This window comes from Bubalus kerabau, chromosome 18, assembly GCF_029407905.1.
Source record: "Bubalus kerabau isolate K-KA32 ecotype Philippines breed swamp buffalo chromosome 18, PCC_UOA_SB_1v2, whole genome shotgun sequence".
NCBI classification, from domain to species: domain Eukaryota; kingdom Metazoa; phylum Chordata; class Mammalia; order Artiodactyla; family Bovidae; genus Bubalus; species Bubalus kerabau.
Window position 1 is genome coordinate 66122733 of NC_073641.1, and position 16396 is coordinate 66139128.

At 42.2% G+C, this 16396-nt stretch overlaps 1 protein-coding gene across 2 annotated transcripts in view; it reads left to right on the top strand.

Annotated features, from left to right (window-relative positions):
- The window catches only part of SEMA5A (semaphorin 5A), a 570854-nt gene that overhangs the window by 487428 nt on the left and 67030 nt on the right, over positions 1-16396 (top strand). For both annotated transcript variants that reach the window (XM_055554473.1, XM_055554474.1), the window contains exon 16: positions 7902-8049. In XM_055554473.1, coding sequence (XP_055410448.1) covers positions 7902-8049 — 148 coding nt within the window. The remainder of the gene's footprint in view (positions 1-7901; positions 8050-16396) is intronic.

Consider the following 16396-nt stretch of genomic DNA (forward strand, 5'->3'; position numbering starts at 1 on the left):
GATGCAATGGGCATGAACTTGGGCAAGCTCTGGGAGATGGTGAGGGACAGGGAAGCCTGGCATCCTGCAGTCCATGGGGTCACAAAGAGTCAGACACAACTTGGTAACTGAACAACAACAAACCTAAAAAACTCCTGAGTGGCCACAAATGAATAAATTGACTCTCCCGGTAAGGTCCCTAAATTAATGCTAAGACTTTAGTGAGTGACTTTTTATTGGTGATCAAATCTCCAATATGTGAAAAATTCAGTGAGAACATTATTGCAACAGAAATCTCAAAAATGTTCACATTGATTTTTGTCTAAATAATGGATAAAGAAAATATCCAATTTATGTTCTAGATGTACTTTAAAAGGCATGGGCATTTGTTTATCTGTTCCAAAATTTTTGGAAAATTATTTTCTTGAGTAGTAAAAACTGAGTAGAAGTATTGATTCCCAGAGAGGCTGCCCACAAGGATGAAGCAGTGGACCCCTGTGTAAATATTATTGAAATGCGAATATCCTTGTCTGTATTCACTTTCTCCTGCTGTGTAACAACAGTTATACAAACTTACTGACTTAAAACAACACACAGTTATCACCTCTCAGTGGACTAGGAGTTCTGTTATGATTCACCTGGGTTCTCTGCTCGGCCAGAGCTGTGGTCTCATCTGAGGCTCACCTGGGGAAGGATTTACTTCCAAGTTCACGTGGTTGTTATTGGCATTCATTTCCATCAAACTGGGTACCTTGGTTGCTCACTCATTGTCAGTCTGAAACTGTCCTCAGTTTTTTGACAAACAAGCCTTCCCAACTTGCTTCCTCAAATCCAGCAAGGAAGAGAATCTCCTTGCAAAATGAACATTACTGTCTTATGTAATATGATCACAAAGGTGACATACCCACACCTTGCCATAGTTTATTGGTTAGAAGAAAGTCACAGACCTAGTGCTCAATCAAGAGGAAAGATATGTACATCATACAAAAACGTATGCATTGCACAGGATGTGCACGTCAAGAGGCAGGAATCGTTGGGCTCAACGTAGAGTTTATCTGCCATCAGTGATGAACTGTCCTTATCACATACAACATCCAATTCACCCCATCTCCAGTTTCCTCCCAGTTTTATAATAACATTCAGTCATTTCTCCAAATCTGGAACCTTATTCAAATCAGACTCAAAGTGAATGAGTCTCCCTGGGTGTAGTTCATTTCAGCCTGTCCATCTTAAAGTGTGAGGCAAGTTATCTGGCCACCAACACACTCAGCGGACACATGGTGGGGCAGGCAGAGGATAACAGCTACGGTTACTTCTGTTCAAAAAGGGGGAAATGGAAGGTACAAAGAAATTTCCGTAAAAATTCTGAGATCTACGCAGACAAGTGTATGGAGTTGCTTGATGAAGTTGCAAAGCTTGGGTGTGATTCTCCACAGTTCTTAGCTCTGCTCTCATGTCTGTTTCCTGCTTGACCCTTCCTTTTCCATGAAAGGTAGCATGTGCCTGCAGCTGGTTAGTTTAATGAACCTGCTTCCTGCCAGTGTAAGTTTGGGTTTCCAACAGCCTCATTTCATTTGTACTTTCTCCATATATTCAGTCTCAGCTGGTGATCTTTTTGCTGAAGTCAACTTCAGAAGCCTGCCATGAATTTCCTTGGGCTTTGCTCCACTAAACAGTCTACACCCACAGATCTTTCTGAGACAGCCCTTCTCTAGCTGGGGCTTCTGCTAAGACAGCTGAGGGACAACACCCTCCAGCTTTCTTGTGATTGAGAAGATCTGTGACTCTTGCTCTTGAACTTCTGAAAGGACTCCTTGTGGGACTGAACACTACTCTGATCTTTTGATGCTCCTGAGGTTTTAACAAAAGGTTGTACAGTTACAACTTCAGTTTTTTACTCTTTGCCAACCGTTCCTGGTGGTGCTCAGAAGCTGCCTCTTCATTTTAGTATCTTTTGCCATCAGGAGAGGCCAAGAATTTCCTTTCTGTTTAATATTATTTCCCTCAATTTCTTTTTCTGCTGCCCCAATGGCTCAGTGGTAAAGGATCCACCTGCAGTGCAGGAAACATAGAAGACATGGGTTTGATCCCTGATTTATAAAGATCTACTAGAGAGGGAAATGGCAACCCACTCCAGTATTCTTGCCTTGGACACTACTGAAGAGCCTGAAGATGTGTGCACATATATATGTACACACACACACACATTTGTAACATAAAGGGAAGGGAAGTCGCTCAGTCGTGTCCGAATCTTTGTGATACCATGGGCTGTGGCCTACCAGGCTCCTCGGGCCAAGGGATTTTCCAGGCAAGAATACTGGAGTGAATTTCCATTTCCTCCATCTCCAGGGGATCTTCCCGACCCAGGGATCAAACTTGGGTCTCCCGCATTGCAGGCAGACGCTTTACCATCTGAGCTACCAGGGAAGCCTGTAACATAAAATTGTCATTTAACTGTTTTTAAGAGTTTGACTTAGGAGTATTATTACATTTAACTATTGAGCAACCATAACACCATTTCCAAAACTTCTGCATCCCCCGAAACAAGAACTCTGGAACCAATAGTTGATAAATCTGCCTAATAGAAGATTTAAGTAAGTATTGAGTAAGTAGAATCATATAATCTTTTCTAGTTTGTATCTCACTTATTTCACTTAGCATTATCATTTACAAAGTTCATCTTGTAGCATGTATCAGAACTTCATTGCATTTCAGGCTGAATAATATTTTTCTGTAATATTATACTAACAGTTTATTCAAAGGGATTAATTTTCTCTACCATGATTCTCAAAATTCTGCTTGCTTCTACTCAGTTTCTAGTCCTGAAGCCTCTCTGATATTTTTAGATCTTTCTTAAAGTAGCTCCATGTGTCTAAGTATCAAGATCTGTTCTAGTTGTCATTCATAAAAATATTACCGCAGACTTAGCTGCCTAAAACACCACGTGCTTTATTGGCTCACAGTGTCCCTGGGGTCATGGCCTGGACGGAGCTTAGCTGGACGCTTTGCTTCAGCATCACTAAAGGGTACACCAAGGTATAGACTGTGGCCATAGTCTCATCTGAGGCTCCTTTGGCAAGGGGAGGGGTCTGCTTCCTAGATTTCTCCTGTGTTGTTGGACTGAAGCTGTTTTCCAGAAACTACTCTAAACTCCTTGCCTCTGGGACTTTCACATCTGATTGCTTACTTCTTCAGAGCCAGCAAGACGAAGGAACTTCCTAAAAGAAGGATAATACAGGGTTAGGTAGTATATCATGGAAATGACAATCTGTCATCTTTGCCATATTCTGTTGATTAGGAGCAAGTCACAGGTCCCACCCACACAGAGTGGGAAGGAATTACCCAAGATGTGAATTCCAGGAAGTGAGGCTCATGGAGACCACGCTAGAGTCTTTCAGTTGTGTTATCAAAGTAAAGAGACCCAGCCACCAATCGGGGTTTATGATATGATTTTTCTGTCTGCACAGGTAAGTTTGTTTAATCCCATGATGAGCCAAAGTGATGCTCTTTGCAAATCATTATCACTACTCTTTCCTAATGGATCCCTTAGCTTCTTCTTGGGGAAAAAATAATATTGTGGAGAACTCAATACTTGTACAGTCTCTCTGGTGCCACAGAAGATTCCATTCTCCCAGTGTGGCCCAGAAAAGCAACGATCACTTAAGAGTAAATCAAGGAGAAAACAGTTCTCACAGGGCTCTGATTGGTTCAGGCTAACAGGTTTCATGAGAAACCAACATGGGTGGAACCAGAACAGAACACAATTTGTAGCGTGAAGAAATAGGACAAGGGAAAATGATACGGTATTGAAAATCTAGTCCATGCAGGATTATGAAAGATAGTTCTCTTCACAGAGATTAGGTCTGTGGGAAAATGGATAATTTATGGAGAAATACCGCCAGGCTATTAATTCATTCTGAAATGCAAAATGAGAATGAGCAGTCATGGGAAAAATGAAAATCTTAATTTTTAATGCATCGTGAAATGCATCTGTGACCATCGATGCTCTAAGAGGCTGGGGATCCGAGAGAGCCAATAAGATTTCAGAACCGTTCAGCTTATCCTTTGGTAAAAGCCAGCCATGTATAAAGGACTCAGTAATGAAGAGCAAATGGCTGATATATTGTGTATCTATTTTATCCACAAATTAATAAAATCCTTGCACACCCAGAGTCGTCGAGGTAACTAAGTTTGTGTGTGCTCAGTCGCTATGTCTGACTATTTGTGACCCTGAAAACTGCAGCCTGCCAGGCTCCTCTGTCCATGGAATTGTCCAGGCAAGAATACTGGAGTGAGTTAGATGCCCACTGTTGTTCATGACCAAGACAGACATCGGAGGCCCAGTCTGTAATTTAACAAGAGATATGCCCCTCTGGCATGTGTTTGTTGGGTGACGGAGTAAGAAAGGCAGAGGGCCAGTGCTCTCTTGACATTGCAGAGAATCCAGAGCTAGGAGCTTGTAAGGGCTCAGCCTCTGAGCAGACTCCCCCAAGGTGAATTTTTGAGTGAAACCTAGACATAAATGACAGACTAGCCTGGCAATGTCTAGTTCTCTCTGACTTCCCTTGCAGAGGGCACCAGTTACATTATCTGGTGTGCCTTTTGTCATAGAACTACTATAGAAGAAGAAAGAGAAGAAAAGCATATTGTTGACCACCTAAAAATGCAGCCAGGGATATAATTTATAACATGGATAGAAAGTTCTAGGCTACACACAGTTATCAGGTTCTCCTGTGGCAGACTTTCAGGTGTAATAACACAGTGTGTTCAGAGGGGAGCATGATGTAGACAGAGATAAGAAAGGATACTTGCATTCTGATTTACTTTCCTTTTGGTAAGTGGTAGCTCCATTGCTATGCTTTTTATTAAAAAGTCAAGGGTTTTATGAGTACTATAAATAAGATTTTCCTTTGCCCGCTCTACTCTTAATGTGGGTTTGTTTTTGGTTTAGAAAGCTGAAGTTAGTGTTAAGGAGTCGAGGAATTCCAGACCCTTTACATGTTGGCAATATCACTTTGGAAACTGGGGGTGGTCTTCTGTCCACATTGAGAAAGGTTCTGCATGGATATTTTTAATTTACTGTTAAGAATTCTGATGTTTTGAGTATTCTTGACTTACTTCTTCCAAACACCTTCTTAAAACAAATGGCAGTTTCTTAGTAGAACAATCATTGCACTGACATGGATTTTAATAGTCACTGAGGAGTCAGGATGCTTTGCTTTACGTCTTGTAACTCCACATTTGCAAAGGTCTGGTACTTTTCATCTATTATACCCTCAGTTTTGCTTTCAAGCTCATACTCTGTTAATTAGAAGCCTCCTTCCCCTTCCTTCCCACATGTAAGACTGTCCGGAGTCCTGAGCTGTGAGACTCAGGACCCTGGAAGACTGTCTTATGAAGAAGAGTGAGAACTCTTTAGTTTCACTGCCTACTCTTTCATGAGAAGATTTAGAGGCGAAACCATTTTCCCAATTAGTCCCTGACTCCCCCTGTGCTGTGAAATATCAGCCCTCTCTCCCTAGAAGTAAGCATGCCACCCACTTTCATTGGAGAGGCTGACTTTAGACTCTACAGTTTATTTATTCATTTGTCTTGATGTCCACACAGCTGCCATCGTATTCCCCCTCTACCATGGATGTCCCATGGATGTCGCTTCCTGTCTCTTGCCATCACCATCGTATTTGTCCAACTTGGGGTGTCTCTGCCTCATATTGTTGCAAACACGCCCTCTTGGCTGGCATCTGCCCCATCAGCTCCTCCTAATCCACCTTTGGGAACTCAGCACCACCTCCAGGCAAGCATGGAGAACTCTGCTCCTCTCAGGGGCTCCAGTACCATCAGGATGAGGCACCAACTCCTGCAGCCAAGTCTTCACTCCAACTCTGACAGTACTCATTTTTTCTCTGGAGCTTGAGATTTCCTTGGTTCCCTGAAAATAAAGCTCAAGTTCCTCCACTCTATCTGTATAAAGACAGATCATTCCACTCTCGGCGACTTTTTGTATTCACCTCTCTCTAAGCACTTTTTCATCACAATCTTCCCATTCCTGTTGTTCAGTTGCTATGTCATGTCCAACTCTTTGTGACCCCATGGAGGGCACCCTGGTTCCCCTGTCCTTCACTATCTCCCAGAGTTTGCTCAGATTCATGTCCATTGAGTCAGTGATGCTATCTAACCATCTCATCCTCTGCCGCCTCCTTCTCCTTTGGCCTTCAATTTTCCCAACATCAGGATCTTATCCAGTGAGCCAGCTCTTTGCATCAGGTTGCCAAAGGACTGGAGCTTCAGCTATAGCATCAGTCCTTCCAGTGAATACTCAGGGTCAGTTTCCTTTAGGATTGACCGGTTTGATCTCCTTGTTGTCCAAGGGACTCTTACAGTCTTTTCCAGCACCATGATTCAAGAGCATTAATTCTTCAGTGCTCATCCTTCTTTCCGGTCCAGCTCTCACATCCCTGGCTAGTAGTAGAAGTGACTACTGGCAAGACCCACTCCTGCTTTTCATTCTTTCCCAGAATGCCCAGTGATGCTCTCTGTGCTTCATCCTGTGGACTCCCTTCAGCTTGGCCTGACTTTTTGATTTTCATGCTTGTATATATTCTTGCATCTACCATATTCATTAAATGTTCTTCATTTGATGGGAAAACAGTGGAGTCATATCAGCATTTGCTGTCAGGAAACTATGCTGCCCAAACTACCTTTCTTACTTTCTGGAAATCAGCTCCTCACCTCTGTTTTTTGCTCATTAAGATAGTGTTTTTCTTACTATGAAAAAGAGTATGGAGGTTCCTTAAAAATAGATAAACAACAAGTACCTATTATATAGCACAGAGAATTAAATTCAATATCTTGTAATAAAGTATAATGGGAAAGAATCTGAAAAGAATATATATATATATATGTATACTGAAACACTGGTATACACCAGAAACTAACACAACATTGTAAATCAACTGTATTTCAGTTAAAAAGTCTATTCTGTCCTGCACACCCTGGGCTTGTGTCTGTTTCCCTGAGTGCAACTCAGGTTGGACACACCTGAATAGGGAAGCTCCCTTGATGAAGAGGAACAGCATCTTCTTACCTGTGAGCCGTAAACCCGTGCATTGCCAGCTTGTTTCCTTCTTATTGTTTGCTTCTCTCACTTCGTTTTATCTCACTTGTAGTATGAAAGACTGAGGAGAAATTTGATATATCTAAGGCTAAGGATGGCTTTGTATATTTGGCTAAGAATTGGTAATACGAATATACACACAGACGTATAGTCAGTCACTAAAACAAATAGACTGGTTGTCAACAGTAATTCACCTCTTTTTGGATAACAGGTGCTCATCGATATTAAGGTTGTGGGACATCATTCTGGGAGAGTCTACAAATAAATTTAAAAATACAATAACCTAGGCATTGTGTGGCTGGAAGCTTCATACTAAAATTATACCAATTTTTCTATAAGGTATGTTACTAGGATTACAGGCCTTACTTGATTCAAGGATGAGAAATGAATCCCAAACACAATTTGCTGACTTTGTATTCATAACCTACTTTATCTTTCAGTGTTTATGTTTCGAAGATAAATGCCCTACTTAGGTATTTTGTGTGTGTTCTCGTTTTTCCGAGCGTCTGTTTGAAGGGCTCTGTTTGTTTGTTTCTCCTCTAATTGGCTGCACAGGAAGCTCCATCCTGCATCGTGAGTCTAGCATCTTGCGTTGTCTCCCGCACATCCCATTGTCTGTGCTCACACAGCATGGCCAGCGCCGCATCCGCCTCCTTCCCTGTGCGACCACTCCGAACACTGAAGCGCCCCTCCACGCGGAGCATGCGCATGGGTTCAACATCCGGTGCAGGGACGGAGAGTGGACAGGCCCGCGGCCTCACGTTACACTAAACGGCTGCTTTTCCCCCTCTTGGTTTCCCCGTTACAGATACTGCAATGAGCACCTGCTGTGCCCGCCACACGTGTTCTGGACAGGATGGGGACCCTGGGAACGGTGCACAGCCCAGTGTGGGGGTGGCATTCAAGCTCGCCGCAGAACCTGCGAGAACGGTCCTGACTGTGCAGGCTGTAACGTGGTGAGTAGTCCTCATCCCCAGCCTGAAGTCTAGAGCTGGGAGACCAGAGTCATCAAACACTGGGTACTTTGCAAACACTAAATGCTACACCCACAAAAGACGTTTTGCAAACACAGATGCTCTGCAGAGACTAGGTGGTCTCACTGACTAGATATACAACAAACAGGAGCTTCCCAGCAGACACTTGATGTTCTGCACACCTAAAATGCTCTGGAAACTTGATGCTGTGAATCTAGTGCCTATTCAGGTAGTAGATGCTGTGAATCACAAGTCTTTCCGGCTAACGAGAATGTCTGGAGGAAATACTTGGGATTAAGAGTATACTGAAGGCTGATTGGAGGAAATCTTCCCATGTGGGATAAGCTGCCCCAGGAGTTTTCCAGTTCTTGTCTCTGAGCTAGTACACAAACTTCAGCCTGCTTAACTCTGGGTGCTATATTTGGTTTGGGAAATGGGATAAGGTCATCAAACTGAGCCCACACTAAGTTATTAATGTAACATGTGGACAAACCTTAGACATTGAAGATTGACCAACTTTATGGGGCCGTTATCAGAGTACATTTGGTGCCAATTTTAAGGGCGTCAGAGACAACTTATGGTTTTCTTTCTCTTATGCCTTAGTGGGTCCTATTTCTCCTAACACTTTGGTCTGTCAAAATTCCACTTGTGCAAAGGTCTGATGTTGCTCTTCCTGTGCCATCTGTCAGAATGATTGAGCACTTAAGTCTGCGGGGCTTTGGCTTCATTTGCTTGCCTCCAGCGCAAACATTGCAGAGTGACTGTAGAGACAGTAGGGACGCCTTGGTGGGGAGGTTCAGCATGAGAAGGTCTGGTTGGGCATGCTTCCTTGCTGATCTTCCAGTTGGTCTTTGCAGTAATTTTGTAACCTTGGCTCATGAGGCATAGAAGGTTTTTGTGCTGCTGTACAGTTTGTTTTTGTGAGACCTAAAAACCACACAGTTCAGATAGTCTTGGGAAATTTGGAGAGGGGAAGAGGGTTATGAGATGCTTTGTCGGATATTATACCCAACCCAAGGAGATTTTGTTATTGGGATTTGCAATTAGATTTGTTCCCCTTTGCACTGGCAAAGATATTGCAGTAGCTTTAGCAGAATCTATTACTGATCATAGAAGCACTTCTTTCCAGGTCAGCCTGAACTAACTCAACCATGGAATATCTTAGTGTTCAGTTTAGGATGATGTAATTATTGATAATTCAGATGCTGAGATTTAAAATTATTTATGAAAATGTGACAGGTAAATCTGTGATCATTTAGAAGGAAGGTCTAGGAAACCATTCAAATGTGGTAGGTCTGTCCTTTCTAAAATATATCAGTCCTGATCCAGGTGGTTTGGCATCTAACGCTGGGGTCTCCACTCCCAAGTCAAAATTTGTCTCCTCTGCTGGTAAACCGTGGGGATGGATGATTTGATGACCTGAGTGGAATTGCACTTTTGTTTGTAAACTTCGCCCTACAAAGAACTCATAAAACATTTCAAGTTATTAATTTTCTTATTGCAAACATATTTAAATTATTACATATAAAAAGTTTAATGAAAGAAAAGTGTAGCCTATCTCCTATGTAGTTGCTGGACTGTGTGTGTGTGTGTGTGTGTATGTGTGTGTGTGTGAGATACATATGATTATAAATGTAAAACTTGAATGTCTTCCTAAAATGTTAATGTATTTGTTTTGTTTGTGTCTATATTTGCAGAATTTGGTTTATGAAAACTGTAACATCAGTTTTCAAATTCAGAGGAATATCATGAACATCTCTAAGGAGTTTAGTATAAGTTTTTAGGTATTTCAGTTTAGTTTTCTTTTTCTTCCCCTCCATAGTTAAACTACTGGCCATGTAATTCCTGGAAGGTGTTATTACGGCACACTGGAGCATTCTATTCTTTATAGTAGAAGCAGAAGTTTTATTTTTTTCCCCACATTTTTTTTTTCCTATTTATTCCACTTTCTGTCTCTTCCAAGGTAGGAATATCAACTGAGGAATATAAGCGGAATGAAGGAGAGGCTTGGTTTCTTTGGCTTGCTTAGAAAACATATCCTATCAGTTCAATTCCTAAGATGGTTATTTAAAAATAATAGCTATTTAGGTAAAGTGACATGATGATCATATTCTAGCTGCAGTTTAGACATCTTTGGCACAACGTATGTCTATTTTTGATGTTTAGTCTTCTGTCGAGATGGTGGCACACAGCATTGTAAATTGACCATCTATTATAAAATAAAAATTAAATATTGAAACAAGAGAATTAAAAAAAATACAAGGATATTTTAAATTGGTTAAAAAAAAAAAAAGATGTGGCTGTAAGTATAGGTAATTTGTTGATTTTGGAGTCACGCATTTTGTTATCTGCGTGCCCGTGTCTGGCTGGATGACATCAGGTGATATTTCTGAATCTCTGGCTCTTCTTCTGAGAAGAGGGTGATCTTTCATCCCTCCCAGAGCCACGGTGAGTATCAAGTGCGGTGATGCCTGTGACCTCCTTCCAGAAAGTCTCAGCTTCCTTGTGAGTTCTCTTCCCTACTTTCACTTCTTTGTTATTCCTGGTCTTCAGCTGCTCCTTTGAGTTCAAGCTTGTTAAAAATTATTTATACTAATGAAATGTTATTCACACACTAAAGGACAGACTCGTGAAAAGTATAAGAACTTAAATTTCATAAGCACAACAGCAGCCAGTAGAAAAAGTGTTGCATTCAAGTTCAAGAATGAATAGGATATAAAAGACTTGAGAATCTTTTCTTGCTCTGCCATTTTTAACTTGAAATTTCCACAAAAATATTTCCCATGTTTCACCTGTGATATTCATATATCCTTGTCTTTCAATAAATCTCCAAGCATTTATTTAAATCTCAGTAAGAGATGGTCATGGAAAAGACTCTGATGCTGGGAGGGATTGGGGGCAGGAGGAAAAGGGGATGACAGAGGATGAGATGGCTGGATGGCATCACCGACTCGATGGACATGAGTTTGAGTGAATGACGGGAGATGGTGATGGACAGGGAGGCCTGGCGTGCTGCGATTCATGGGGTCTCAAAGAGTCGGACACAACTAAGCGACTGAACTGAACTAAACTGAACTGAAGAGATGGTCAGTCAAGAATCCTCATTGAGAACCATTAGTTTTTTCCTGTGAATCTCAGCTCTTAAAGTTCTAAATGTTGGTATCTCTTCACAATCCTGATTTTATATTTTTTTATTGTTGTTAAATATGAAGAAGTGGGCTTGCTGGGATTGGATGGTAGTTTTAGTTTTTATTGTTTGAGGAATCTCTGTGGTGTTTCGCATAGCGGCTGCACCATTTTGCATCCCCATCTATAGTACGCAAGGGTTTCAATTTCTTTATATTCAAAAGAATTGAAACCAAGATCTTGAAAAGCTCTCTATATTCCTGTGTTCACTGAAGCACTATTCACAGTAGGCAGGATGTAGAAGCAACCTAAATGTCCATCTACAGATGAAAGGATAAAGAACAGGATATACATAAAATGGAATAGCATTTAGCCTTTAAAAAGGAGGAAATTCTGTCATATGGAACAACATGGACCTTGAGGACATTATGCTAAGTAAAACTGTCCATTCACAGGAAGACAAATAGCATGTGATTCTACTTATAAGGAGGTATCTGAAACAGTCAGATACTTAGGATCAAAGACTGCAGTGGTGTTTGCCAGGGGCTGGGTGGAGAGGGAGATGGGGAGATAAAGTTTTAGTTAAGCAAGATGGACAAGTTCTAGAGGTATGCTACAACACTGTGCCTACGGTCAACAATACAGTACTGAACACTTAAAAATCTGTAAGAAGGTCACTCACATGTTAAATGTTTATCATGTTTACCATGATAAAATAGCATAATAAGAAACAAAGGTAAACAAAAGTAAGTTCCAGATGTCAAAGGCTTGGGGGCCCCGAGCCTTGGGTTGTTTGGGGAGCTCACTGACACACGCAGAGGGAGGGCCTGGATCTTTTGCAGCCAGTTCATTTTGTGACCCCGAGGTCTGCCCACTGTCCTCTGGGCCTCTGTCTCAAAGCTAGCTAGAGGCCATGTGTGCTGGCCCTGAAATCACTGATGCTCTGATCCTGATACCCCTTTCCTGGACCCTGGGGACACATGTGTCCTTCCCTGGTGGCTGAATCCTCTGATGAGTTTGGAATGAGATACAACAGGACACTTAATGGACAAACTCCTCCCACTTCTAAGTAAGCCGCTCTAGAACCCATATGAGCCCTGGGTCCCACTTCTAAGTAAGCTGCTCTAGAACCCGTATGAGTGCTGGGTTCCACTTGTGAGTAAGGTGCTCTAGAACCCATATAAGCTGCTCTAGAACCCAAATGATCCCTGGGTCCCACTTCTAAGTAAGCTGCTCTAGAATCTGTATGAGCGCTGGGTTCCGCTTCTAAGTAAGCTACTCTAGAACCCATATAAGCTGCTCTAGAACCCATATGAGCCCTGGGTCCCACTTCTGCATAAGCTGCTCTAGCCACTATGGAACTTGTATGAGCACCGGGCCCTGCTTCTGAGTGAGCTGCTCTAAAACTCGTGTGAGTGCTGGGTTCTGCTTATAAGTAAGTTGCTCTAGAACCCAAATGATCCCTGGGTCCCACTTCTAAATAAGCTGCTCTAGAACCCATATGAGTGCTGGGTTCCACTTCTGAGTAAGCTACTCTAGAACCCATATAAGCTGCTGTAGAACCCAAATGATCCCTGGGTCCCACTTCTAAGGTAGGCTGCTCTAGAACCCATATGAGCGCTGGGTCTCGCTTCTGAGTAAGCTGTCCTAGAACCCATATGAACGCTGGGTCCCGCTTCTGAGTAAGCTGCTCTAGAACCCGTATGAGCACCGGGCCCTGCTTCTGAGTAAGCTGCTCTAGAACCCATATGAGCGCTGGGTTTCTCTGGTCCTTGCTGCTCTTCCCCAGCTCCCTTCACACCTGTGGCCTCCCAGAGCATGTGGGGAAGGCACAGGTGACAGGTGAGAAAGCTGGTGTCATAACCCAGCTCTGCCTGTAAGTACACAGGGCGCTTAAGGCCCTGTTCCACGTCTCCAGTCAGCATCCTTCAATGCAATCCCCTGGCTGTCTGGGAGGATGCACAGAATGTATGAGACATATGTTTATATATCATTGCTCAGTAACAAACCCAACAAGGCAAATTGAAATAGAAAATGTCACCATCATTATTGAAGCTTCCCAGGTGGGGCTAGTGGTAAAGAATCTACCTACAATGTCAGAGACCACGGTTCAATCCCTGGGTCAATCGCTGGAGGGGGAAATGGCAGTCCAGTCCAGTATTCTTGCCTGGAGAATTCCATGGACAGTGGAGCCTGGTGGGCTACAGTTCATGGGGCCACAAAGAGTTGAACATGACTGAGGATCCACCCACTATCATCATTATTGGCATCAAGTCATAGTCTTGGGGACAAATCTTCTATTCTTGAATAATATGCCATTAGCAACTCACATTTTATGTTTTCCTATTTAAAATTACTTTAATATTCATATTTGTATAATTTATAATTTGTATTTGTGTAAATATAGACATTTATATTAAATGTAAGTTATTTTATGTTACCTGAGGTTGGCACATGTGTTCATTTGTTCAGTCATGTCCAGCTCTTTGTGACTCCAGGGACTGTAGCCCACCAGACTCCTCTGTCCATAGGATTCTCCAGGCAAGATTACTGGAGTGGGTTGCCATTTCCTTTTCCAGGGGATCTTTCCAACCCAGAGATCAAATCCTGGTCTCCTGCTTTGCAGGCAGATTGTGTATCAACTGAGCTACCAGGGAAGCCCGAGGTTGACATACGTGTTTCACTTTTAACCTCTTTCAATAATAGCTAATATAACCATAATGATGCTTGTTAGATCAAGTCTTACAAATCCTAACTTACTGCATAATGTCACACAAATTATTGAAATGAGGTGATGATTAGACATATTTGAGTTGTTATCTAGTCAGGTTATGATAGACTGAAATCCCATGTCATTTAACAAGGCTCTCATAGTAAACCTGGATAGCAGTAGTAAAAATAAAAGTCACTTAGTCGTGTCTGACTCTTTGTGACCCCATGGACTGAGTAGTCCATGAAATTCTCCAGGCGAGAATACTGGAGCGGGTAGCCTTTCCCTTCTCCAGGGGATCTTCCCAACCCAGGGATCGAACCCAGGTCTCCTGCATTGCAGGCGGATTCTTGACCAGCTGAGCTACAAGGTAAACCCACAAGGGACAGCAGTAGAAACCAGGGGAAATGATGCTCTTTACTGAGCACCTGCTGAGAGCTGGATGCAGTCTATCTGCCTCTTGTTCTATGCAACCACTCTGTAAATGTGACTCAACTACACCAGTGCTTATGGATGAAGCCTAGTGAGACAGCCCAGGGGTTAAACTGCCCGAAGGTACTGTGCCTGTCCCTAGAGGAGGAGGGCAGATGGGTCTCCATTCCAGTGTCTCCTCCTCTTCTACTTGCGGGAAGATGGGCTGAGAGAAAATCAGTGTCTGTTCCAGGTCTCCTGCCGGGATTTAAACCTAGATCACAGCAGTGCTTTGGAACTGTGAGGATATAGTTATATTACTTAATTAGATCATTTTAGAATAGGCACTTTAGGCTCAATTATATTTGGCATATTTTTACTTCATTTCTAACCTTGTTTTTCTTGTTCAGTTTCTCAGTCATGTCTGACTGTTTGCAACCCTATGGACTGCAGCATGCCAGGCTTCCCTGTCCTTCACCATCTCCCAGAGCTTGCTCAAACTCATGTCCATTGAGTTGGTGATGCCATCCAACAATCTCGTCCTCTGTCATCCCCTTCTTCTCCTGCCTTCAATCTTTCCCAGCATCACGGTTTTTAAGTCAGCTCTTCACAACAGGTAGCCAAAGTATTGGAGCTTCAGCTTCAGCATCAGTCCTTCCAGTGAATATTCAGGACTGATTCCCTTTAGAATTGATTGGTTTGATCTTGCAGTCCAACGGACTCTCAAGAGTCTTCTCCAACACCACAGTTCCAAAGCATCAATTCTGCAGCACTTAGCCTTCTTTATACTCCAACTCTCACATCCATACATGACTACTGGAAAAACCATAGCTTTGATTATATGGACCTTTGGCAGAGTAATGCCTCTGCTTTTTAATATGCTGTCTAGGTTGGTCATAGCTTTTCTTCCAAGGAGCAAGCGTCTTTTAATTTCATGGCTGCAATCACCATCTGCAGTGATTTTGGAAAATAAGGCCTGTCACTGTTTCCATAGTTTCCCCATCTATTTGCCATGGGACAGGATACCATAATCATTTTTTGAATGTTGAGTTATAAGCCAGCTTTTTCACTCTCCTCTTTCACTTTCATCAAGAGGCTCTTTAGTTATTCATTTTCTTCCAGAAGGGTGGTATTATCTGCATATCTGAAGTTATTGATATTTCTCCCAATCTTGATTCCAGCTTGTGCTTCTTCCAGTCCAGTGTTTCTCATGATGTACTCTGCATAGAAGTTATATAAGCAGAGTCACAATATACAGCCTTGACATACTCCGTTCCCAATTTGGAACCAGTCTGTTGTTCCATGTTCAGTTCTAACTTGCTTACTGACCTATGTACAGATTTCTCAGGAGGCAGGTCAGGTGGTCTGGTATTCCCATCTCTTTCAGAATTTTCCACTGTTTGTTGTGATCCACAAAGTCAAAGGCTTTAGTGTAGTCAATGAAGCAGAAGTATATGTTTTATCTAGAATTTTTTTGATTTTTCTATGATCCAGCAGATGTTGACAGTTCGATCTCTCTATCCTCTGCCTTTTCTAAATCCAGTTTGAACATCTGGAAGTTCTCAGTTCATGTACTGTTCAACTGTAATGTGGTGAATTTTGAGCATTACTGTACTAGCGTGTGAGATGAGTGCAATTATGTGGTAGTTTGCACATTCTTTGGCATTGTCATTCTTTGGGATTGTAATGAAAACCGACCTTTTCCAGTCCTGTGGCCACTGCTGAGTTTTCCAGATTTGCTGGCATATTGAGTGCAGCACTTTCACAGCATCATCTTTTAGGATTTGAAATAGCTCAACTGGAATTCCATCACCTCTGCTAGCTTTGTTTGTAGTGATGCTTCCTAAGGCCCACTTGACTTCCCACTCCAAGATATTTGGCTCTAGGTGAGTGATCACACCAATAACCATCAAGGTAATCATTACATTAAGTTTTACAAATCATAACTTACTGCATAATATCAAATGAAATGTTGGAACTATAACCAAGCAACCTGGAGTTTTATTTAGGTGTGTTATGATAGACTGAAATTCTGTGTTTCCTAATCAAATAATTCAGTTTTATTGAGCTCCTACTGTGTGT